Source organism: Ipomoea nil, unplaced genomic scaffold (assembly GCF_001879475.1).
Source record: "Ipomoea nil cultivar Tokyo-kokei standard unplaced genomic scaffold, Asagao_1.1 scaffold1266, whole genome shotgun sequence".
Lineage (NCBI taxonomy): Eukaryota > Viridiplantae > Streptophyta > Magnoliopsida > Solanales > Convolvulaceae > Ipomoea > Ipomoea nil.
The window spans coordinates 568,588-591,855 of record NW_017617694.1 but is presented as its reverse complement, the minus strand read 5'-3'; the positions used below and the strand labels follow the sequence as shown (position 1 = coordinate 591,855).

General features: G+C 36.0%; 1 protein-coding gene across 1 annotated transcript in view; it reads right to left on the bottom strand.

Annotated features, from left to right (window-relative positions):
- Positions 1–22,752, bottom strand: part of LOC109184598 (probable leucine-rich repeat receptor-like serine/threonine-protein kinase At3g14840) — a 43,176-nt gene extending 20,424 nt beyond the window's left edge. Inside the window, exons 1-24 of the mRNA XM_019334617.1 lie at positions 22,495–22,752; positions 22,219–22,396; positions 22,028–22,099; positions 21,872–21,940; positions 20,356–20,427; positions 20,188–20,259; positions 20,043–20,117; positions 19,841–19,909; positions 19,695–19,766; positions 19,482–19,556; positions 19,307–19,378; positions 19,046–19,114; positions 18,874–18,939; positions 18,654–18,722; positions 18,533–18,568; positions 18,411–18,445; positions 17,944–18,320; positions 17,662–17,857; positions 17,310–17,444; positions 16,810–16,928; positions 16,482–16,692; positions 16,037–16,268; positions 15,798–15,948; positions 15,313–15,691 (exon numbers count right to left, since the gene is read on the bottom strand). Of these exons, the coding sequence (XP_019190162.1) occupies positions 15,368–15,691; positions 15,798–15,948; positions 16,037–16,268; positions 16,482–16,692; positions 16,810–16,928; positions 17,310–17,444; positions 17,662–17,857; positions 17,944–18,320; positions 18,411–18,445; positions 18,533–18,568; positions 18,654–18,722; positions 18,874–18,939; positions 19,046–19,114; positions 19,307–19,378; positions 19,482–19,556; positions 19,695–19,766; positions 19,841–19,909; positions 20,043–20,117; positions 20,188–20,259; positions 20,356–20,427; positions 21,872–21,940; positions 22,028–22,099; positions 22,219–22,396; positions 22,495–22,654 (3,006 nt within the window). The 5' untranslated portion in view covers positions 22,655–22,752 and the 3' untranslated portion in view covers positions 15,313–15,367. Of the gene's footprint in view, positions 15,692–15,797; positions 15,949–16,036; positions 16,269–16,481; positions 16,693–16,809; positions 16,929–17,309; positions 17,445–17,661; positions 17,858–17,943; positions 18,321–18,410; positions 18,446–18,532; positions 18,569–18,653; positions 18,723–18,873; positions 18,940–19,045; positions 19,115–19,306; positions 19,379–19,481; positions 19,557–19,694; positions 19,767–19,840; positions 19,910–20,042; positions 20,118–20,187; positions 20,260–20,355; positions 20,428–21,871; positions 21,941–22,027; positions 22,100–22,218; positions 22,397–22,494 lie in introns of the transcript that reaches the window.
- Between the last annotated feature and the right edge of the window lie 516 nt (positions 22,753–23,268).

The following is a 23,268-nucleotide window of genomic DNA, read 5'->3' as shown; positions in this document are numbered from 1 at the left end:
AGAAGGAGAGAAATCAAGAGCCACAAGTTGTCTTGGAAAGCAAGAAGAAGACTAGGGAGATTTGGGAAAATCGTCTGGTTAATTCTTGTACTCTTTTGATGATTTGTAATTCTTTATTTATATTTGCTATGTATAATTTAGTCATGCTTGGCTAAATTCTTTAGAGATTCTTGGGTAAAAGTGTTTATGAACCTATGTGCCTGAGCTCTCAGTTTCTTTAATATATTATTATTTGGGTTTAATACTTGTGTTGCAATCGTGATAATATTGTTTGATGCTTGTAATTAATGGCCATAGTTACTAGCTTCATAGCCATGTTTGTGTCACCAATGGGAGTTGGGGCATAAATTAGGGCACACACGATTGCACCTAATGGTTGGTCCTTGGGAAAGGGGAACTTATTAGGGGAAGTTTATTCTAGATTGTTGCCAATCGGGAGATGGTAGTAATTAGGAATAATTGAATGCTGATCTTTGATCTTATTGGGTGTTTAAGCCATGGGAGTGGAAATTCACTAGGAATAGAGATTACGGGAGTAATTCGATTCCACTTTGCATTCCCACACAAATCTTAATTCCAAACTAAATATTGCAAACGATAATTGGCACTAGGTGATTAAATACTTGAATCCCATGAATCTCAACTTCTCTCTAATTGTTTTCAAAATCCTGAACCTCTGTTTTATTTTATTTATTTTATGCCAATCAATCATCTAAGTAATTGTTAGGATTAGCTCTAATGAATAAGTTAGTAACTAGTGCTTGATACAACCACTTCCCTGTGGATCGATAACTCGTACTCCGAGAATTATTTGTTTGCAAATATACTACGCATCAAATTGGCGCCGTTGCCGGGGAGGTGGTGCTTCTAGTATTAACATTAGTGAAATCTTTATTCTAGGAGACTAGTTCATTTTTTTTTTATTTTTTATTTATTTTACTTTATTTTGCTAACCCATAACAAGTTCATTGTTTTGAGTGTGATTAAGTCTATGGATAGATATGCATCCCAAGGAACCATGCCACCGTTTTACCCTCCTTCTCAAGGTTATGAGATGAGTTGGAATATGAATCGAGAATATGGAGGAATGGAACAACAATTCCCTTTCTCAAATTTTGCCAACTCTAGTCAAGGATATTATCAAGAAAGTTCATATCAAACATCACAACTCCAATGGTGCTCATTTTGTGGTGGGAATCACTTTGTGGAAAATTGTTACACGCTCAACCCCACTAACCATATCCCTCAACAATCTACTCAAGGATTTTGTGCCAACATGAGTCAAGCTACTTATCAAAGATGCACACCACCTACTCCACAACCCTCATGGTGCATGATATGTGGTGGACCTCATGAGGCGGAAAATTGCTTTATCATGGATCCCAATTACAAGTATCAAGGGCAAGCTCAAGAGTTGCCGTACCAAGAGTTTCAACAAGATTGTCAATCACTTGACCAAATAATTGAGATGAAGTCCAAAGAGACCAAGATAATGCAATTGAGCTCGAAATATCTGGAGTTACAAGATCACATGAATGCTCAACTTGATCGCATGAATGCTCTACTCGATCACATGATAGCTCGACAACAAGATTTGACAATTCAAGAGCCACTTCAAGATTCATTTAATGGAGAGGTTCTAGAAGAGTTGCTCTTGCCAAATGAAGGTCATGAAGTTGAGAGAAATAAAAAGGATGATGAGGATCTTAGGGAGGAAGATGAAGAAATATTTGATAAAGGCATTGAGATGGAGACACCAAGCTGGGAGGAAAATGTAGAGTTGCAAAGTAATGATGGCAAGGAACATATAGAGAGTTGCCCATTAGATGAGGAAGTTCTTAATGGAGCACATGATTTGAATGAGGATGTCTCACCAATGGAGAACACTTCCCTTGGAGAGAACTTCAGAGAAATTTTGAATTTGGGAGGCATTGGAGTTCTTAAGGATAATGGCACACATTTGCCTATCTATATATCCAATGATTCCCAATACTTGCTGGTTCATGTGAATAATCCGAGACTCTCATTACTTGTTGAACAAAAGAGTGATGAAAAAGAAGGAGAAGAGAATGGAGGCATAATTCTTGATTCGGGCAAATGTGGTTCCTTACATGATGACGTGAAGGGTTCGAGCTTAAGAGAGTTTATAAATGGACACCACTTGAAGAAATACTTGGAAGAGAAAGTTGATGGAAAGAAGGGGATTTTTCTTCTCCAATCACTTGATGGCTAGAGAGGTAACGTCGAGCTAACGACGTTAAATTTAGCGCTTCATGGGAGGCACCCCATGTTATCTTTTATTACTTTCCCTATTTATTGCTTTCTAGATTCGTTTTATTTAGTTTTATTGCTTTCTAGTTCGTGATTATTTTTGTTTTATAGTTTTTCTCTTTTCTCTTGCACCAGGGACGATGCAAAGTTTTAAGTGTGGGGGGAGGAATCATTAATTTGGGGATATTTCTAAAATTTTAAAAAAAAATTTTGTTTTTGCTTGGATGACTCATATGCTATTTTTGGTGAATAAGTTACTTGTCTTAGCATGCAGTTACAATTATTCTCTCTTGTTGGTTTGTGGTTTGTTTTAGTGGTGCTTGCTGCATCTCAATTTGTGATGGATGATTCGAGGTGTAACACATATTTGATCTATTCCCTTGCCAATAGCTTTGTTAACCACTTAATAATTGGATTAATTCTTGATCTTGTGTTTTGCATTGCTAGTGAAGGCTTATGTGAGATTCCGGTCATGGGTGTTTTGCCAGAACTTGCCTCATTACTCCCTAAGTGATGTCTAAGTTTTGCATGTTTTGAAGTGATTTAGGCCATTTTTTTGTTTAGCCATAGCCTTTAAACCTGTCCCTATATATATTTTTATCCTTCGTTTCCCCATTGTGCCTTTTGTTTGTTCAAATAAGTGCTAAGCACTTATCCCCTCTTTGTGATTGTTTTTCTTTGATTTACCCCATTATTATAACCCTTAGCCCGTGGCCAAATATTTCCCTTCCACCCTTGAGAGAATGAAACTTTTATCTTTATCTTTTCGGTAAGAAGAGTTTTATGGAGTTGTGCTACGAAAAAAAAAGCAGCTAGTGTTACAAATGTTCAAGTGTGGGGGTCATGAAAGTTTGGATTAAAATTATCTTGCTGTATCCAAAAGAAGTCCAAAGACAAAGAAAAGAATGAAAAGAAAAAAAAAAAGAGATTGAAAGTTTTTGAGTTTGGATCCCCACTTTACCAAAGAGTTGCTAAGTTCTTAAAAGAAATTTGCTCCTTGGAATTATGATTATCTCATCTCTTCCAAATTTTAAAAAGTTTAGATAAATTGTGACATTCTCTCTTTTTGATTAATTTTTCCATACCACTTCTTTGTTAGCCATCACCCGTAGCCCCATTACAAGCTAAATAAAGTCCTATTTGATCTTAGCATGCATTCTTAGATTTGATCTAGGGGAGTATGAAAGGCAAGCCTAAGGGATCTCATTCACGAACCGTATCTTGCATAATCTCAACTGAGTATTTGTGCACATTTGATCCTCACATGCTTTAAATTCTTGGTGCTTGGTTATTGGCTTGGAAATGGGTCTCTTATGTGCCAAACTAATTTGATTCTTGAAGCTTGTTGTTTTGTAGCAAGTGGGTTGGTGGTTTGAAAGGATGTGCAAGAGAGAGCATGAGTAATTTGTACGTTTTGACTTGTGATTTTATTCCTTAGTTTTGCTTGAGGACAAGCAAAAGCTTAAGTGTGAGGGGGTGATGTTATCACATCTTTGCTTGTTTTTATAGTTATTTTGAATCGTCTCAGTATTTAAGTTCTTTAATTTTGCTTATTTAATACATATTTTCCTTGCTATTATCATTTAATTATGGTTCACACTTGTTTTGAATGTTTTACGGTGTTTGTTAGTGTTTTTGAACCATTTTAGGTCAAAGATATGAGCAAGGGAAGTTCAAGGATGAGTTTTGAGCAATTTTGGACGAGTTCGGGGCCCAGTGGACTCGACGCGTCGAAATTTTCCAGTAGCTAACTAATTCGCGCACAGGAAGTCTCGACGCGTGGAGAAAATTCTCGACGCGTCGAGAGAATAGGCGTCTATTTCTGGGATAAAAACAGACGCCTAAAGTGGCGCAGCTGGGCAAAATTCAATACAAGCGCGAGATTTCTTTTCCTAATATCAATTGCGCGGATTTCAAGGCTCATATCTCCATATTAAAAGTTAGCAATTCAAGGAATCTTCCAAATTCTAAATATCATTAAAGACGACAATTTCTTTATTTAAATATAGGAATTAGAATTTGAGTCCAATTTTGTACAAGATTCCTATTTCATCTCAACTTTGTACCCACTATAAAATCCCCCCTTCCTCAACCCTAATAACGGGGACGGGGACCGAGAGAATTCAGAGATTCTTGGAGACAAGAAGGAGAGAAATCAAGAGCCACAAGTTGTCTTGGAAAGCAAGAAGAAGACTAGGGAGATTTGGGAAAATCGACTGGTTAATTCTTGTACTCTTTTGATGATTTGTAATTCTTTATTTATATTTGCTATGTATAATTTAGTCATGCTTGGCTAAATTCTTTAGAGATTCTTGGGTAAAAGTGTTTATGAACCTATGTGCCTGAGCTCTCAGTTTCTTTAATATATTATTATTTGGGTTTAATACTTGTGTTGCAATCGTGATAATATTGTTTGATGCTTGTAATTAATGGCCATAGTTACTAGCTTCATAGCCATGTTTGTGTCACCAATGGGAGTTGGGGCATAAATTAGGGCACACACGATTGCACCTAATGGTTGGTCCTTGGGAAAGGGGAACTTATTAGGGGAAGTTTATTCTAGATTGTTGCCAATCGGGAGATGGTAGTAATTAGGAATAATTGAATGCTGATCTTTGATCTTATTGGGTGTTTAAGCCATGGGAGTGGAAATTCACTAGGAATAGAGATTACGGGAGTAATTCGATTCCACTTTGCATTCCCACACAAATCTTAATTCCAAACTAAATATTGCAAACGATAATTGGCACTAGGTGATTAAATACTTGAATCCCATGAATCTCAACTTCTCTCTAATTGTTTTCAAAATCCTGAACCTCTGTTTTATTTTATTTATTTTATGCCAATCAATCATCTAAGTAATTGTTAGGATTAGCTCTAATGAATAAGTTAGTAACTAGTGCTTGATACAACCACTTCCCTGTGGATCGATAACTCGTACTCCGAGAATTATTTGTTTGCAAATATACTACGCATCAAATTGGCGCCGTTGCCGGGGAGGTGGTGCTTCTAGTATTAACATTAGTGAAATCTTTATTCTAGGAGACTAGTTCATTTTTTTTTTATTTTTTATTTATTTTACTTTATTTTGCTAACCCATAACAAGTTCATTGTTTTGAGTGTGATTAAGTCTATGGATAGATATGCATCCCAAGGAACCATGCCACCGTTTTACCCTCCTTCTCAAGGTTATGAGATGAGTTGGAATATGAATCGAGAATATGGAGGAATGGAACAACAATTCCCTTTCTCAAATTTTGCCAACTCTAGTCAAGGATATTATCAAGAAAGTTCATATCAAACATCACAACTCCAATGGTGCTCATTTTGTGGTGGGAATCACTTTGTGGAAAATTGTTACACGCTCAACCCCACTAACCATATCCCTCAACAATCTACTCAAGGATTTTGTGCCAACATGAGTCAAGCTACTTATCAAAGATGCACACCACCTACTCCACAACCCTCATGGTGCATGATATGTGGTGGACCTCATGAGGCGGAAAATTGCTTTATCATGGATCCCAATTACAAGTATCAAGGGCAAGCTCAAGAGTTGCCGTACCAAGAGTTTCAACAAGATTGTCAATCACTTGACCAAATAATTGAGATGAAGTCCAAAGAGACCAAGATAATGCAATTGAGCTCGAAATATCTGGAGTTACAAGATCACATGAATGCTCAACTTGATCGCATGAATGCTCTACTCGATCACATGATAGCTCGACAACAAGATTTGACAATTCAAGAGCCACTTCAAGATTCATTTAATGGAGAGGTTCTAGAAGAGTTGCTCTTGCCAAATGAAGGTCATGAAGTTGAGAGAAATAAAAAGGATGATGAGGATCTTAGGGAGGAAGATGAAGAAATATTTGATAAAGGCATTGAGATGGAGACACCAAGCTGGGAGGAAAATGTAGAGTTGCAAAGTAATGATGGCAAGGAACATATAGAGAGTTGCCCATTAGATGAGGAAGTTCTTAATGGAGCACATGATTTGAATGAGGATGTCTCACCAATGGAGAACACTTCCCTTGGAGAGAACTTCAGAGAAATTTTGAATTTGGGAGGCATTGGAGTTCTTAAGGATAATGGCACACATTTGCCTATCTATATATCCAATGATTCCCAATACTTGCTGGTTCATGTGAATAATCCGAGACTCTCATTACTTGTTGAACAAAAGAGTGATGAAAAAGAAGGAGAAGAGAATGGAGGCATAATTCTTGATTCGGGCAAATGTGGTTCCTTACATGATGACGTGAAGGGTTCGAGCTTAAGAGAGTTTATAAATGGACACCACTTGAAGAAATACTTGGAAGAGAAAGTTGATGGAAAGAAGGGGATTTTTCTTCTCCAATCACTTGATGGCTAGAGAGGTAACGTCGAGCTAACGACGTTAAATTTAGCGCTTCATGGGAGGCACCCCATGTTATCTTTTATTACTTTCCCTATTTATTGCTTTCTAGATTCGTTTTATTTAGTTTTATTGCTTTCTAGTTCGTGATTATTTTTGTTTTATAGTTTTTCTCTTTTCTCTTGCACCAGGGACGATGCAAAGTTTTAAGTGTGGGGGGAGGAATCATTAATTTGGGGATATTTCTAAAATTTTAAAAAAAAATTTTGTTTTTGCTTGGATGACTCATATGCTATTTTTGGTGAATAAGTTACTTGTCTTAGCATGCAGTTACAATTATTCTCTCTTGTTGGTTTGTGGTTTGTTTTAGTGGTGCTTGCTGCATCTCAATTTGTGATGGATGATTCGAGGTGTAACACATATTTGATCTATTCCCTTGCCAATAGCTTTGTTAACCACTTAATAATTGGATTAATTCTTGATCTTGTGTTTTGCATTGCTAGTGAAGGCTTATGTGAGATTCCGGTCATGGGTGTTTTGCCAGAACTTGCCTCATTACTCCCTAAGTGATGTCTAAGTTTTGCATGTTTTGAAGTGATTTAGGCCATTTTTTTGTTTAGCCATAGCCTTTAAACCTGTCCCTATATATATTTTTATCCTTCGTTTCCCCATTGTGCCTTTTGTTTGTTCAAATAAGTGCTAAGCACTTATCCCCTCTTTGTGATTGTTTTTCTTTGATTTACCCCATTATTATAACCCTTAGCCCGTGGCCAAATATTTCCCTTCCACCCTTGAGAGAATGAAACTTTTATCTTTATCTTTTCGGTAAGAAGAGTTTTATGGAGTTGTGCTACGAAAAAAAAAGCAGCTAGTGTTACAAATGTTCAAGTGTGGGGGTCATGAAAGTTTGGATTAAAATTATCTTGCTGTATCCAAAAGAAGTCCAAAGACAAAGAAAAGAATGAAAAGAAAAAAAAAAAGAGATTGAAAGTTTTTGAGTTTGGATCCCCACTTTACCAAAGAGTTGCTAAGTTCTTAAAAGAAATTTGCTCCTTGGAATTATGATTATCTCATCTCTTCCAAATTTTAAAAAGTTTAGATAAATTGTGACATTCTCTCTTTTTGATTAATTTTTCCATACCACTTCTTTGTTAGCCATCACCTGTAGCCCCATTACAAGCTAAATAAAGTCCTATTTGATCTTAGCATGCATTCTTAGATTTGATCTAGGGGAGTATGAAAGGCAAGCCTAAGGGATCTCATTCACGAACCGTATCTTGCATAATCTCAACTGAGTATTTGTGCACATTTGATCCTCACATGCTTTAAATTCTTGGTGCTTGGTTATTGGCTTGGAAATGGGTCTCTTATGTGCCAAACTAATTTGATTCTTGAAGCTTGTTGTTTTGTAGCAAGTGGGTTGGTGGTTTGAAAGGATGTGCAAGAGAGAGCATGAGTAATTTGTACGTTTTGACTTGTGATTTTATTGCTTAGTTTTGCTTGAGGACAAGCAAAAGCTTAAGTGTGAGGGGGTGATGTTATCACATCTTTGCTTGTTTTTATAGTTATTTTGAATCGTCTCAGTATTTAAGTTCTTTAATTTTGCTTATTTAATACATATTTTCCTTGCTATTATCATTTAATTATGGTTCACACTTGTTTTGAATGTTTTACGGTGTTTGTTAGTGTTTTTGAACCATTTTAGGTCAAAGATATGAGCAAGGGAAGTTCAAGGATGAGTTTTGAGCAATTTTGGACGAGTTCGGGGCCCAGTGGACTCGACGCGTCGAAATTTTCCAGTAGCTAACTAATTCGCGCACAGGAAGTCTCGACGCGTGGAGAAAATTCTCGACGCGTCGAGAGAATAGGCGTCTATTCCTGGGATAAAAACAGACGCCTAAAGTGGCGCAGCTGGGCAAAATTCAATACAAGCGCGAGATTTCTTTTCCTAATATCAATTGCGCGGATTTCAAGGCTCATATCTCCATATTAAAAGTTAGCAATTCAAGGAATCTTCCAAATTCTAAATATCATTAAAGACGACAATTTCTTTATTTAAATATAGGAATTAGAATTTGAGTCCAATTTTGTACAAGATTCCTATTTCATCTCAACTTTGTACCCACTATAAAATCCCCCCTTCCTCAACCCTAATAACGGGGACGGGGACCGAGAGAATTCAGAGATTCTTGGAGACAAGAAGGAGAGAAATCAAGAGCCACAAGTTGTCTTGGAAAGCAAGAAGAAGACTAGGGAGATTTGGGAAAATCGTCTGGTTAATTCTTGTACTCTTTTGATGATTTGTAATTCTTTATTTATATTTGCTATGTATAATTTAGTCATGCTTGGCTAAATTCTTTAGAGATTCTTGGGTAAAAGTGTTTATGAACCTATGTGCCTGAGCTCTCAGTTTCTTTAATATATTATTATTTGGGTTTAATACTTGTGTTGCAATCGTGATAATATTGTTTGATGCTTGTAATTAATGGCCATAGTTACTAGCTTCATAGCCATGTTTGTGTCACCAATGGGAGTTGGGGCATAAATTAGGGCACACACGATTGCACCTAATGGTTGGTCCTTGGGAAAGGGGAACTTATTAGGGGAAGTTTATTCTAGATTGTTGCCAATCGGGAGATGGTAGTAATTAGGAATAATTGAATGCTGATCTTTGATCTTATTGGGTGTTTAAGCCATGGGAGTGGAAATTCACTAGGAATAGAGATTACGGGAGTAATTCGATTCCACTTTGCATTCCCACACAAATCTTAATTCCAAACTAAATATTGCAAACGATAATTGGCACTAGGTGATTAAATACTTGAATCCCATGAATCTCAACTTCTCTCTAATTGTTTTCAAAATCCTGAACCTCTGTTTTATTTTATTTATTTTATGCCAATCAATCATCTAAGTAATTGTTAGGATTAGCTCTAATGAATAAGTTAGTAACTAGTGCTTGATACAACCACTTCCCTGTGGATCGATAACTCGTACTCCGAGAATTATTTGTTTGCAAATATACTACGCATCAAATTGGCGCCGTTGCCGGGGAGGTGGTGCTTCTAGTATTAACATTAGTGAAATCTTTATTCTAGGAGACTAGTTCATTTTTTTTTTATTTTTTATTTATTTTACTTTATTTTGCTAACCCATAACAAGTTCATTGTTTTGAGTGTGATTAAGTCTATGGATAGATATGCATCTCAAGGAACCATGCCACCGTTTTACCCTCCTTCTCAAGGTTATGAGATGAGTTGGAATATGAATCGAGAATATGGAGGAATGGAACAACAATTCCCTTTCTCAAATTTTGCCAACTCTAGTCAAGGATATTATCAAGAAAGTTCATATCAAACATCACAACTCCAATGGTGCTCATTTTGTGGTGGGAATCACTTTGTGGAAAATTGTTACACGCTCAACCCCACTAACCATATCCCTCAACAATCTACTCAAGGATTTTGTGCCAACATGAGTCAAGCTACTTATCAAAGATGCACACCACCTACTCCACAACCCTCATGGTGCATGATATGTGGTGGACCTCATGAGGCGGAAAATTGCTTTATCATGGATCCCAATTACAAGTATCAAGGGCAAGCTCAAGAGTTGCCGTACCAAGAGTTTCAACAAGATTGTCAATCACTTGACCAAATAATTGAGATGAAGTCCAAAGAGACCAAGATAATGCAATTGAGCTCGAAATATCTGGAGTTACAAGATCACATGAATGCTCAACTTGATCGCATGAATGCTCTACTCGATCACATGATAGCTCGACAACAAGATTTGACAATTCAAGAGCCACTTCAAGATTCATTTAATGGAGAGGTTCTAGAAGAGTTGCTCTTGCCAAATGAAGGTCATGAAGTTGAGAGAAATAAAAAGGATGATGAGGATCTTAGGGAGGAAGATGAAGAAATATTTGATAAAGGCATTGAGATGGAGACACCAAGCTGGGAGGAAAATGTAGAGTTGCAAAGTAATGATGGCAAGGAACATATAGAGAGTTGCCCATTAGATGAGGAAGTTCTTAATGGAGCACATGATTTGAATGAGGATGTCTCACCAATGGAGAACACTTCCCTTGGAGAGAACTTCAGAGAAATTTTGAATTTGGGAGGCATTGGAGTTCTTAAGGATAATGGCACACATTTGCCTATCTATATATCCAATGATTCCCAATACTTGCTGGTTCATGTGAATAATCCGAGACTCTCATTACTTGTTGAACAAAAGAGTGATGAAAAAGAAGGAGAAGAGAATGGAGGCATAATTCTTGATTCGGGCAAATGTGGTTCCTTACATGATGACGTGAAGGGTTCGAGCTTAAGAGAGTTTATAAATGGACACCACTTGAAGAAATACTTGGAAGAGAAAGTTGATGGAAAGAAGGGGATTTTTCTTCTCCAATCACTTGATGGCTAGAGAGGTAACGTCGAGCTAACGACGTTAAATTTAGCGCTTCATGGGAGGCACCCCATGTTATCTTTTATTACTTTCCCTATTTATTGCTTTCTAGATTCGTTTTATTTAGTTTTATTGCTTTCTAGTTCGTGATTATTTTTGTTTTATAGTTTTTCTCTTTTCTCTTGCACCAGGGACGATGCAAAGTTTTAAGTGTGGGGGGAGGAATCATTAATTTGGGGATATTTCTAAAATTTTAAAAAAAAATTTTGTTTTTGCTTGGATGACTCATATGCTATTTTTGGTGAATAAGTTACTTGTCTTAGCATGCAGTTACAATTATTCTCTCTTGTTGGTTTGTGGTTTGTTTTAGTGGTGCTTGCTGCATCTCAATTTGTGATGGATGATTCGAGGTGTAACACATATTTGATCTATTCCCTTGCCAATAGCTTTGTTAACCACTTAATAATTGGATTAATTCTTGATCTTGTGTTTTGCATTGCTAGTGAAGGCTTATGTGAGATTCCGGTCATGGGTGTTTTGCCAGAACTTGCCTCATTACTCCCTAAGTGATGTCTAAGTTTTGCATGTTTTGAAGTGATTTAGGCCATTTTTTTGTTTAGCCATAGCCTTTAAACCTGTCCCTATATATATTTTTATCCTTCGTTTCCCCATTGTGCCTTTTGTTTGTTCAAATAAGTGCTAAGCACTTATCCCCTCTTTGTGATTGTTTTTCTTTGATTTACCCCATTATTATAACCCTTAGCCCGTGGCCAAATATTTCCCTTCCACCCTTGAGAGAATGAAACTTTTATCTTTATCTTTTCGGTAAGAAGAGTTTTATGGAGTTGTGCTACGAAAAAAAAAGCAGCTAGTGTTACAAATGTTCAAGTGTGGGGGTCATGAAAGTTTGGATTAAAATTATCTTGCTGTATCCAAAAGAAGTCCAAAGACAAAGAAAAGAATGAAAAGAAAAAAAAAAGAGATTGAAAGTTTTTGAGTTTGGATCCCCACTTTACCAAAGAGTTGCTAAGTTCTTAAAAGAAATTTGCTCCTTGGAATTATGATTATCTCATCTCTTCCAAATTTTAAAAAGTTTAGATAAATTGTGACATTCTCTCTTTTTGATTAATTTTTCCATACCACTTCTTTGTTAGCCATCACCTGTAGCCCCATTACAAGCTAAATAAAGTCCTATTTGATCTTAGCATGCATTCTTAGATTTGATCTAGGGGAGTATGAAAGGCAAGCCTAAGGGATCTCATTCACGAACCGTATCTTGCATAATCTCAACTGAGTATTTGTGCACATTTGATCCTCACATGCTTTAAATTCTTGGTGCTTGGTTATTGGCTTGGAAATGGGTCTCTTATGTGCCAAACTAATTTGATTCTTGAAGCTTGTTGTTTTGTAGCAAGTGGGTTGGTGGTTTGAAAGGATGTGCAAGAGAGAGCATGAGTAATTTGTACGTTTTGACTTGTGATTTTATTCCTTAGTTTTGCTTGAGGACAAGCAAAAGCTTAAGTGTGAGGGGGTGATGTTATCACATCTTTGCTTGTTTTTATAGTTATTTTGAATCGTCTCAGTATTTAAGTTCTTTAATTTTGCTTATTTAATACATATTTTCCTTGCTATTATCATTTAATTATGGTTCACACTTGTTTTGAATGTTTTACGGTGTTTGTTAGTGTTTTTGAACCATTTTAGGTCAAAGATATGAGCAAGGGAAGTTCAAGGATGAGTTTTGAGCAATTTTGGACGAGTTCGGGGCCCAGTGGACTCGACGCGTCGAAATTTTCCAGTAGCTAACTAATTCGCGCACAGGAAGTCTCGACGCGTGGAGAAAATTCTCGACGCGTCGAGAGAATAGGCGTCTATTCCTGGGATAAAAACAGACGCCTAAAGTGGCGCAGCTGGGCAAAATTCAATACAAGCGCGAGATTTCTTTTCCTAATATCAATTGCGCGGATTTCAAGGCTCATATCTCCATATTAAAAGTTAGCAATTCAAGGAATCTTCCAAATTCTAAATATCATTAAAGACGACAATTTCTTTATTTAAATATAGGAATTAGAATTTGAGTCCAATTTTGTACAAGATTCCTATTTCATCTCAACTTTGTACCCACTATAAAATCCCCCCTTCCTCAACCCTAATAACGGGGACGGGGACCGAGAGAATTCAGAGATTCTTGGAGACAAGAAGGAGAGAAATCAAGAGCCACAAGTTGTCTTGGAAAGCAAGAAGAAGACTAGGGAGATTTGGGAAAATCGTCTGGTTAATTCTTGTACTCTTTTGATGATTTGTAATTCTTTATTTATATTTGCTATGTATAATTTAGTCATGCTTGGCTAAATTCTTTAGAGATTCTTGGGTAAAAGTGTTTATGAACCTATGTGCCTGAGCTCTCAGTTTCTTTAATATATTATTATTTGGGTTTAATACTTGTGTTGCAATCGTGATAATATTGTTTGATGCTTGTAATTAATGGCCATAGTTACTAGCTTCATAGCCATGTTTGTGTCACCAATGGGAGTTGGGGCATAAATTAGGGCACACACGATTGCACCTAATGGTTGGTCCTTGGGAAAGGGGAACTTATTAGGGGAAGTTTATTCTAGATTGTTGCCAATCGGGAGATGGTAGTAATTAGGAATAATTGAATGCTGATCTTTGATCTTATTGGGTGTTTAAGCCATGGGAGTGGAAATTCACTAGGAATAGAGATTACGGGAGTAATTCGATTCCACTTTGCATTCCCACACAAATCTTAATTCCAAACTAAATATTGCAAACGATAATTGGCACTAGGTGATTAAATACTTGAATCCCATGAATCTCAACTTCTCTCTAATTGTTTTCAAAATCCTGAACCTCTGTTTTATTTTATTTATTTTATGCCAATCAATCATCTAAGTAATTGTTAGGATTAGCTCTAATGAATAAGTTAGTAACTAGTGCTTGATACAACCACTTCCCTGTGGATCGATAACTCGTACTCCGAGAATTATTTGTTTGCAAATATACTACGCATCAGAAGGTCATGTTCTAGCGGTAACTAGTAACAAATTCGAACATTGTTTGGACTTGTTGGGCGTTTCTAGATGCTAGATGAGAAGGTGGTCAGGGGCGCTGTGGTGTTGGGCAGCGCGGATACCAGGAGGGGTCGTGGACCTAGTATCAATATGGGTCAATATTGGCTCGGTATGGGCTGGGCTTGTCATGAGTCACAGCTAGTATGGGCTGGACTTTTGGCATGAGTCACGGCTGGTATGGGTCGAGCTTGTCATTAGTCTCGGCTGGTATCGGTATGGGCTTATATGGGCTCGGTATGTGCCGGTATGGCACTGGTTAGGGCCGATATGGGTTTGGTATGGGAGGACTTCTCGGGACGACGAAGAAGTTCGTGAACATGCACTGGGAAACGTTTGATGCTGCGTTGTGCGTGTTGCTGGCCAGTGGTAATTGCTGGTTAGTGGAGCATTGGGCAAGGCACACGGGTTTAGTGTGACTTTGCAGGGGCGCTGTTGTGTTGGGGCAGCGTGGATACCAGGAGGGGATATGGACCTGGTATGGGCCGGATGCAGGAAGTCAGCTAAACGGGGCAGTTAGCATGAGTCGCGGCGGTATAACAGGTCGACGGCTGAGGGGCGAATGGCTTGGAACAAAGCGGTTCGTGTACATGCACTAGGTAACGTTTGATGCTGCGTATGCATGTGGCTGGCTAGTTGGGATGAGCATGGTTGTTCCTAGCCATGTGTATATGTGAGATAAGTTTTTTTCTCCTAAGGGGCATAATTGTGAAGGTGGAGATGGTGAGATAAGTCTTTTCTCCTAAGGGACATATTTGCTAAGGTGGAGATTTGTTGAGTTATCTTTTTCTCCTAAAGGACATATTTGCGAAGGTGGAGAAGTCTTTTCTCCTAAAGGGCATATATGTGAAGGTGGAGATGGTGAGATAAGTCTTTTCTCCTAAAGAGCATATTCGTCAAGGTGGAGAATTGTTGAGTTATCTTTTCTCCTAAAGAACATATTCGCCAAGGTGGAGATTGTTGAGTTTGTCTCATATATGGATTAGGAATAAGTGTTTGTCTCATACTAGGAGTAGGAGTGAAACGGGTAGACCTATTGTATAAGGATTGGATGCCTATAAATATATTGGTTGTATCCCTAAAGGGTTGTGTCACCCATATCACCATCACTATGAATATAAGAATAGTTTCACTCCCGTGGATGTAGGCACATTGCCGAACCACGTAAATCTTGTCTTTCTTTACCCTTTCTGCCATTATTATTTTTCTTGTTCTTATTAATCTCAACAACCAGCTACTACAAATATAACGATGGTTGATCTGCATCTAAAGAAAAATTTACATTGTAGGAAGACTCGCTTAAGTCGGCTGGCATTTCATCATAATGATCTCTGATTTCTTGAAAATTGGATTCGCGTAGATTGGAATTGTTCTTGAGAATATCATCATGGCATTCAAGCATGTTGACTGCTGCAGACATGGATGGCCTAAGCATAGGGGAAGGATTAGTGCAAAGCAAAGCCACTTTGATCATTCTAAGCGCTTGTTCTTTGTCATAATCATAACCCAATCTTGGATCCACTAGCTCCAATAGGTTTCCTTTTTCTTGAAGAACAAGTGCCTAAAAATGTGCATATATAGATACAACAAAACAATGTAGAGTATAAGACTAAGCCACTTAGTTTGAAGGTTTGAAATCTATGAGCTTGGTAGTCTTGAAATCTCACCCAATCAAGAAGGCAAACACACTCCTCATCATGACGATACTTCATGTTGTTCATCCCGGCAACAATTTCCAATGCCACCACTCCAAAACTATAGACATCAGCTTTGAATGTTAAGTAGCCCCACAATGCATATTCAGGAGCAGTGTATCCCCTATAGAGAAAATGGAGAATAGCATCAATTTCTTACAACTATATGCATGATGAATCTTGAAATACAAGAATTTGTTATAACATCTTACATTGTCCCAGCAACTCTTGTGCTGATGTGTGACTTGTCATCATCATAGAGTTTAGCTAAACCAAAGTCAGAAATTTTTGGATTGAGTTCTTTGTCAAGAAGAACATTGGCGGTCTTGATGTCTCTATGAACAACTTTTATTGCTGATTCTTCATGCAGAAAGGCTAAACCTTTTGCAATACCAACACAAATACTTTGTCTTGTAGGCCAGTTTATGTGACACTCTTCTGGACCTGTTATTGGCTATTAACTCAGAATACTTATGTTTATCTTGATAAAATAAACTAAACCCTTCTATTAGTAGCATATATATCTTGTATATAGACAACAAATTGAAATGTCTTTGTTCATATTATTGAATTGGCTTATGTTGTTTTTTTTTTTTTTTTTTTTTTTTTTTTTTTTGACTAGCAACAAAAATAATATAATTATGATTTCAAATTTACCAAAAAGAGCATGGGCAAGGCTGTTGTTTTCCATGTACTCATACACCAGCAACAATGGCTTTCTCTCAACACAACACCCATAGAGTTTCACAAGATTAGGGTGCTGCAGACAAGAAATCATGCCTATTTCATTCAAAAATTCACGGTATCCTTGTCGTGATTTGGTTGAGAGTTGTTTTACAGCAATAATTGTACCATCCAATAATGTACCCTAATTTTATACAAGGGAAAATCCAAGATTATCAACATAAGCATATATAGTAAGCCTGAAAACAAAAGTTATGAATTAGCACATTGACATATTGTGGATATTTGTATTTCTCTATACCTTGTATACAGGTCCAAAACCACCTTCTCCGATCTTATTTGCAACGTTAAAGTTGTTTGTAGCAGCTTTAATTTGTTTGAAGGTAAATAAACCAGTTTTTAGCTCAAGGTCTTGTAGTTCTGCACCAAGACAATTACTTTTAATGAAAAAAAAATTTAAAAATGTTTTGGGGGAATCAAGCTTATGATTGTTTGTGATGCCAAGAGAAACTTTGGGCACGTGTAGATACTTCTTTTTTATTGTTTTTTTTTTTTTTTTTTTTTTGGAATTACAGGAGAAACCCGCAGCTACTACCCAAGATGTGCGCGGAGCAAACTAGTCAGCAAAAGATCACAAGGAGGTAAACCACCTAAGTCACCCATAGCTGACCGACTAAAATCAAGAAAACCAATAGGTTGCTCCGCTAAGAGTTGAACCAACTAATGCATGCACAAATTGTCACAATGTGTAAGTTTCCCATGCAAAATTAGAAAGTAATTAAAAGTAGATGCAAATATTACCCTTTTCCTTTGAGGTCTTGTTTTTAATGTAGATCTTCCATCCAGCAAAACAGAGGATTGTGAAAATAAGAAATGAAGAAGAAGCTGTAGCAACAACTATGATTAAAGTCTTTCTGTTCTTCGGAGGTTTGAAATCTGGAGGTTTGTAGGAAGGGGATGAAAGTGAGTTAGATATCTTTTACATATTTATGTGCAACTAAACAGAAACAAAGAAAAAGTAATATGCAAAATTGGCTAAAAATAACTAAACAATAACCACATTTAAAATTTAAAAGCCAAAATATATAAACTACATGTGCTATTTATTAAATATCTAATTGATTTGTAATATAGGAGGCATCACTAATATTACCAGATTCCACAGAAATGGCAGATATTAAAGGTCCATATGCTCCTTTATGTGGGGATGCTGTTGTTCCTTTTCCAGCATACTCGAAGCGCACCTCTAGAGTTTTATCTCTGACAATTGCTTGAAATTGTTTAACCAAGGCTTTATCAGCGCCTTGTGCTTCAGTTTTAATATCAAAATCCTTTAATTTCCTTTCGCCCTGCCAATAAAATCACTATAGTCAAATGCTCGTTACTGAACCGTTGAAGTCAGTAGTTTAAACAGTAAAATTTAGGATACATCAACCTGTATATAGACATCAAATATGCGCCTTCCAAGACTTTGAAAAGATCTGTTATCTCTCAAGACTATCTCTGCAAAATGAAGTTTCACAGTATAGTTTCCGTTTGCTAGACAGCGTCCATAATACGTTAGAGATAAAGGAGATAAACGAGCCGTCTCGTAAATTTCAGGGTCTTCTCCTTTGATTACAGATATATTTGTTGCTGTATAATCAGATACTATTACGTTTCTATCCCAAAAGAACCCTGTATTACTGGTTACCCAATTCTCTCTATTGTGAACAAATTTTGTAAGGCCGGTAGAATCATCATCTGCTTCATATGTAGTGTCACCAACCAAAACATTGCCTCCACCACAATTGATGTGAAATGAATACCAATCTGCAGAAAAAATGATAAAAATGAACTAAACATTATATAAATGCTTTGTGAAAGATAGATGATGCAAGTATTGTGATATGATGTGCTTACCTTTTGTGCAATTCTTTAGACACTTATCAATTTCTCTATACAAAGCCAAAAGGGGAAAAGTTAAAAATCAATGGAGAGTAAATTACATTAAGATTGAACCCTTAGAGGATGTTAAAACTTACTCATTTTCTCCTCCATTATAGCTTTTGAACAAATTTCTGATAGGAAAATGAGAAAGCTAAAATGATCCATTATTGAAGGAACACTAGAAAGAGTATATGCATATAAGAAACAAAATCTTACACATTTTGCTGATTGCAAATCGGTGACACAGTGCTCTCCTCAAAATTATTATAAGAAAGATCTATGTTACTGCACACAATTTTTAAAACTCTATTAATTAGTCGTTTATATGACAAGAGTAGTTGTAAAGAGCCCATGTACAATTCAATTGTAGTTGAAAACTTCAGACATGAAAATTTGTCGCACTCGAACTACAAATAATATATATGACTGAACTTACTACGTGGAACCTCGATTTAGAACCCATTGAGGAATTTGCCCAATAAACGAATTGTTCGTTAGATACCTAACAACAGTTAGGCAAAAATTCAATTTAATAGTACGTGGTTACAAGCGAATAATATTGAATTCTTATGTATTGTTGTTAACTTCAAAATTGATATGTTACTCACAGTAATTGCGCTTTATTAATACTTTGAAGACCATCAATCCCTCCTTGCAGATTATTAAAACTCAGATCTCTGCAAATTCATTCAATATGAAACTATAAAGCAGAATTCATGGAATAGACGGAGAATGAAATAGTATTATATTGAATATGCTTATTTCACTATTTGGTTTATTTTTAAAGAATGGAAGGAATAAGATTCCCTTTGTGATGGGAATAGATATGATGAGAAGGATGAAAAGAAATTTCAAGTTGGAGAGATTACAGTTGTCTCAAGCTTGTCATATTTGCAATATATTCTGGTAAATTCCCAGAAATATTACACCTCCTCAACATCCTGCACCCAAAATTGTTCTTTTTTTACATAAATAATTTCAACTCATAGCGAAACTATGAAACTTAAGGTCATATTTTTGGAAAGAAAATGCATTACTACTCACAATAATCTCATGGCTGTCAAGTTGGTAAATGTAGGAAATCTGGAGACACCTCCTCCATTTAGGTCACTGATTCTACTGCAAATTCATGTAATTTTATGTTCACACTTACATTTTAGTTTGTTGATCTTAAGTTAACCATTGTAAATATAATTCTGCTATAATAAAAACATAAGTATTAATCAAATCTTCAAAGGAATTGAAATCTTAACTTACAGTTCTGTCAAGCTTGTTGGAACAAAAGTATTTTGAGGTATGGGTCCTTCAAAACCACTTGCTTGAACCTCTCTGCCAATCATGCTTAGCTTGTCGATAAGAAACGATTTGAATTTTAATTTAGAGCGTTAGATTTGAATGCTTACAGTTTTTGAAGGTTTTTGAAAGTTCGAAAGCTAGGCAGTTTTCCAGTGAAGTTATTACTGCTGAGCCTACTGCATTTATTTCACAAGAGGCAAGGAAAGAAACAAGTGAGCATATATATATATATATATATAAAGTATTGAAGAAACAAGAAAATTAAAGAGGTTCATAAATTAGGATATATGGATGATCAGATGCACTTACAATTCTGTCAAATTTGTGAGAGCATTAAGTACTTCTTTTGGCAATTCACCAGTGAGATAATTAGCACTAAGAAGGCTACAGAAAGCATCAAAAAAGTGAGAACAAAAAGTTACATATATTAGGCTGATGATTAACAAAGGCTTACAGAATCTGTAAGTTGACAAGTTTCCCAAGCTCGGGTGGAATACTTCCATTGAACATATTGTTCTCCAAGCTTCTGTAAATTCATTTAATTTGTTGTTAGAACAAAATCCAAACAATAAGTTCCCAATAAAAAAAGTTGAACAAAAGTGATTGGAGCCTGAGAACATACAAATATGTAAGAGTTGTTATATTTCCCAAGTATTTTGGAATCGGCCCAGATAATCGATTCACAGTAAGAGATCTGCAAATTTTCACTTCTTTAGCATGGATAAAAAGATGTCATATTGTTAGACATGTATACCGTAAGAGTCAATATTTATTGTTTTGGACATTGTATTCTAATTAAATAAATATAATAAACAAATATATATATATATATATATATATATATATATATATATATATTTTGGTTTTATTAAATTTGATATTGCTCCGTACAATCTTCTTAATTCTTCATTCTTAAGAGTTAAGAATATGAGTAACGAATAATTTATTAATGAAGTATTGTAAAAATGTTCCTAGTAAGGAAATTCTTATTGGCATTAGAATTCCGATAAAACTAGCACATTGTCCTTCTTATGGTGAGTGTCATGCCATTCCGATCCGTATGAGATACGGAAAGTGGACATGTGGATGATTATTAGATATCAGAACAAGCCATTAAACAATGACGGACTACAACGTACCGTATGGTGTTTATCTACGTGTCATCAGTATGTTGTATGTTACAAGTATGCAATAGTCCTTTGACTTTAGACGACATAGTTGTCTCGTACACATGGTGAACTAGTGTTTGTCAGTATGCATCTTTTGTTCCCTTATGGGAATATATATATATAAGTGGACTTTGTGGTCTAGTACAATTCAATATTGTACGGAGATATGTGTGCCAATAAAGGATCCACCAGGACCACCACGTTGAGGTAACAAGATTGTTCTAGTCTATTCAATAATCTTACAACGAGAATCTCTCGCCAGACTATAATGAATTTGGACTTTAGGTTAAGAATATTGAATAGACATTTTAAACCAAGTTTGTCAATGACCTTTACCTGATTCGGAACAAGTCTATGTTGTGTGGAAGAAATGTGTTTATATATATATATATATATATATATATATATATATATATATATATATATATATATATCATTGTCAACTACACAGTCATTACATAATACTAGGTGTCACTCATGACTTGCAGGTTATTGAATAATGAGTTATTAAATATTACAGTAATTGTTGCTAGTTTAACTATAAACTTAGAAAGTCATACCTTAATGGTCTATGGTAATGTTGAGAACTTTAAAAGAAATCGATAAGGAGTTATGGATATTGTGCAATTCATTAATAGCTTATTAATAAATTAATTCAATATTAGGTAATTTTAAGTTTTTTTAAAGACTAGCACCTTTTAGCACGAACCAGAGTCCTTTTTCACATAAAATCTCTAAGAAATTCTCATGTGCTTAGTTGGTGGACGGATTAGAGGCCGGACAATTGGACGGTTCAAGCTTTATTTTTGCGAAAGCACGCTTTAAGGGTAAGATTGCTCAAACCCCTCTACAAAGTTATGGAATCTAAAAAAAATCAATTGATGCTTCTTTTGCATGCGTTTGTATGTATGTATTCTAACACATGCAGTTGTATAGCTTAGGTTATATATAATACACAACACAACTTACATAAGTTCCAGTTTCATAGAAGCCCATCCAGGGGGAATAGTACCACTTAAGTAGTTGCGGGTGAGGTCACTGCACAAAATAAAACTAATAATCAAACAAAGAATACCAACAAGAAGAGCTGACTCTTTCATCATGCATAAATGTATAAAGTCTTACATTGTTTTGAGAAAGGATAACTTCACCAAGGAAGGAGGAAGGACACCTTGCAGATCCTGTCCCTTCAAGTTTCTGCTTACATAACAGTAGCAACTAAGACTCGATTTTTGTATCCAATATAAATTATAGAAAATTCTAATGTTTTCATACCATCTTATCTTTCATATATGTTCATAGAAGGAAAAGCTTACATCCTTTGCACATGGCAAATTCCAGCAGGGAAGTTACAATCGCAAGTGAGATTATTAGTGTAGAGAGGTGTATCTATGCTTTGTGGTGCCAACCAGTTGGAGTTGTTGCCACAAGGATTTAGGCTAAAATCCCAATCCTTCTTCCCCACTTGATTAGCTATTTCCTTAAGTGCATTTACTTCCATATACATTCAACAAAACCTACTTGTTAATAAATATGTAACATAATTTGCTATATATACAAAATTCATAATAATAGAGAGCTGAGCCCCTCACGTTCATCTTGAGGAAGATGCCCACTCTCTGCTTCAAGAAATATTACATTAAAGGAGAGTATAACTACTACCAGAACGATTAAACTTGCCCACAATCTACTACCCAGAAACCAACTGAGCTGTTCGTGAGGGCTGAGAACGATTAACCTGGAAGTTGGCATTGGTTAAGCTCTGGGGAAGATCAGCTGGAATGAGTATGTCGTTTGTACGTACATTTACTGTACATAATATATAAAGGCAGAATCATAGAAAGAAGAAAATGAGCCAATGAGTTTTGGGCAAGTGGAGGCAGGCCAGAATGATATGTTTATGGCTTTATTGTCTGGTTGACAATGAGTTTTAAGCGTAACCCTTGGAGCAAGTTAGAAAGATACATTTATGGCTTTGTTGTTCTTCGTTTACTAGTATTAAGAAAGTGAAATTTTCATTTTTGGTTTCTCTACTGGTTAATTGATTGATGTGTCGTAGCTATATCTAGTTATAAATTAATTATGTTTAGTCTTATAACTTTAGTCACACTTTGACATTTGATCTTCTTACAAATTTTATCCAATTACTCAATATGATAAGTTCATGTCGCAGAAAAGTAACGTTGGTTAAGTGAATGGACTACGATTCTCATGTTTGAATAGTCATGGATTTAATTGTTGCTAACTGACTTTCTTGATCGAGTTTGTAGCATAGGGAGCATGGGTTACCCGATGTACAATGTCATAAGTACTTTAGCCCTAGTATTGAGATTTATCCATTACTCTTTGGAAAGAAAAGAAATTAT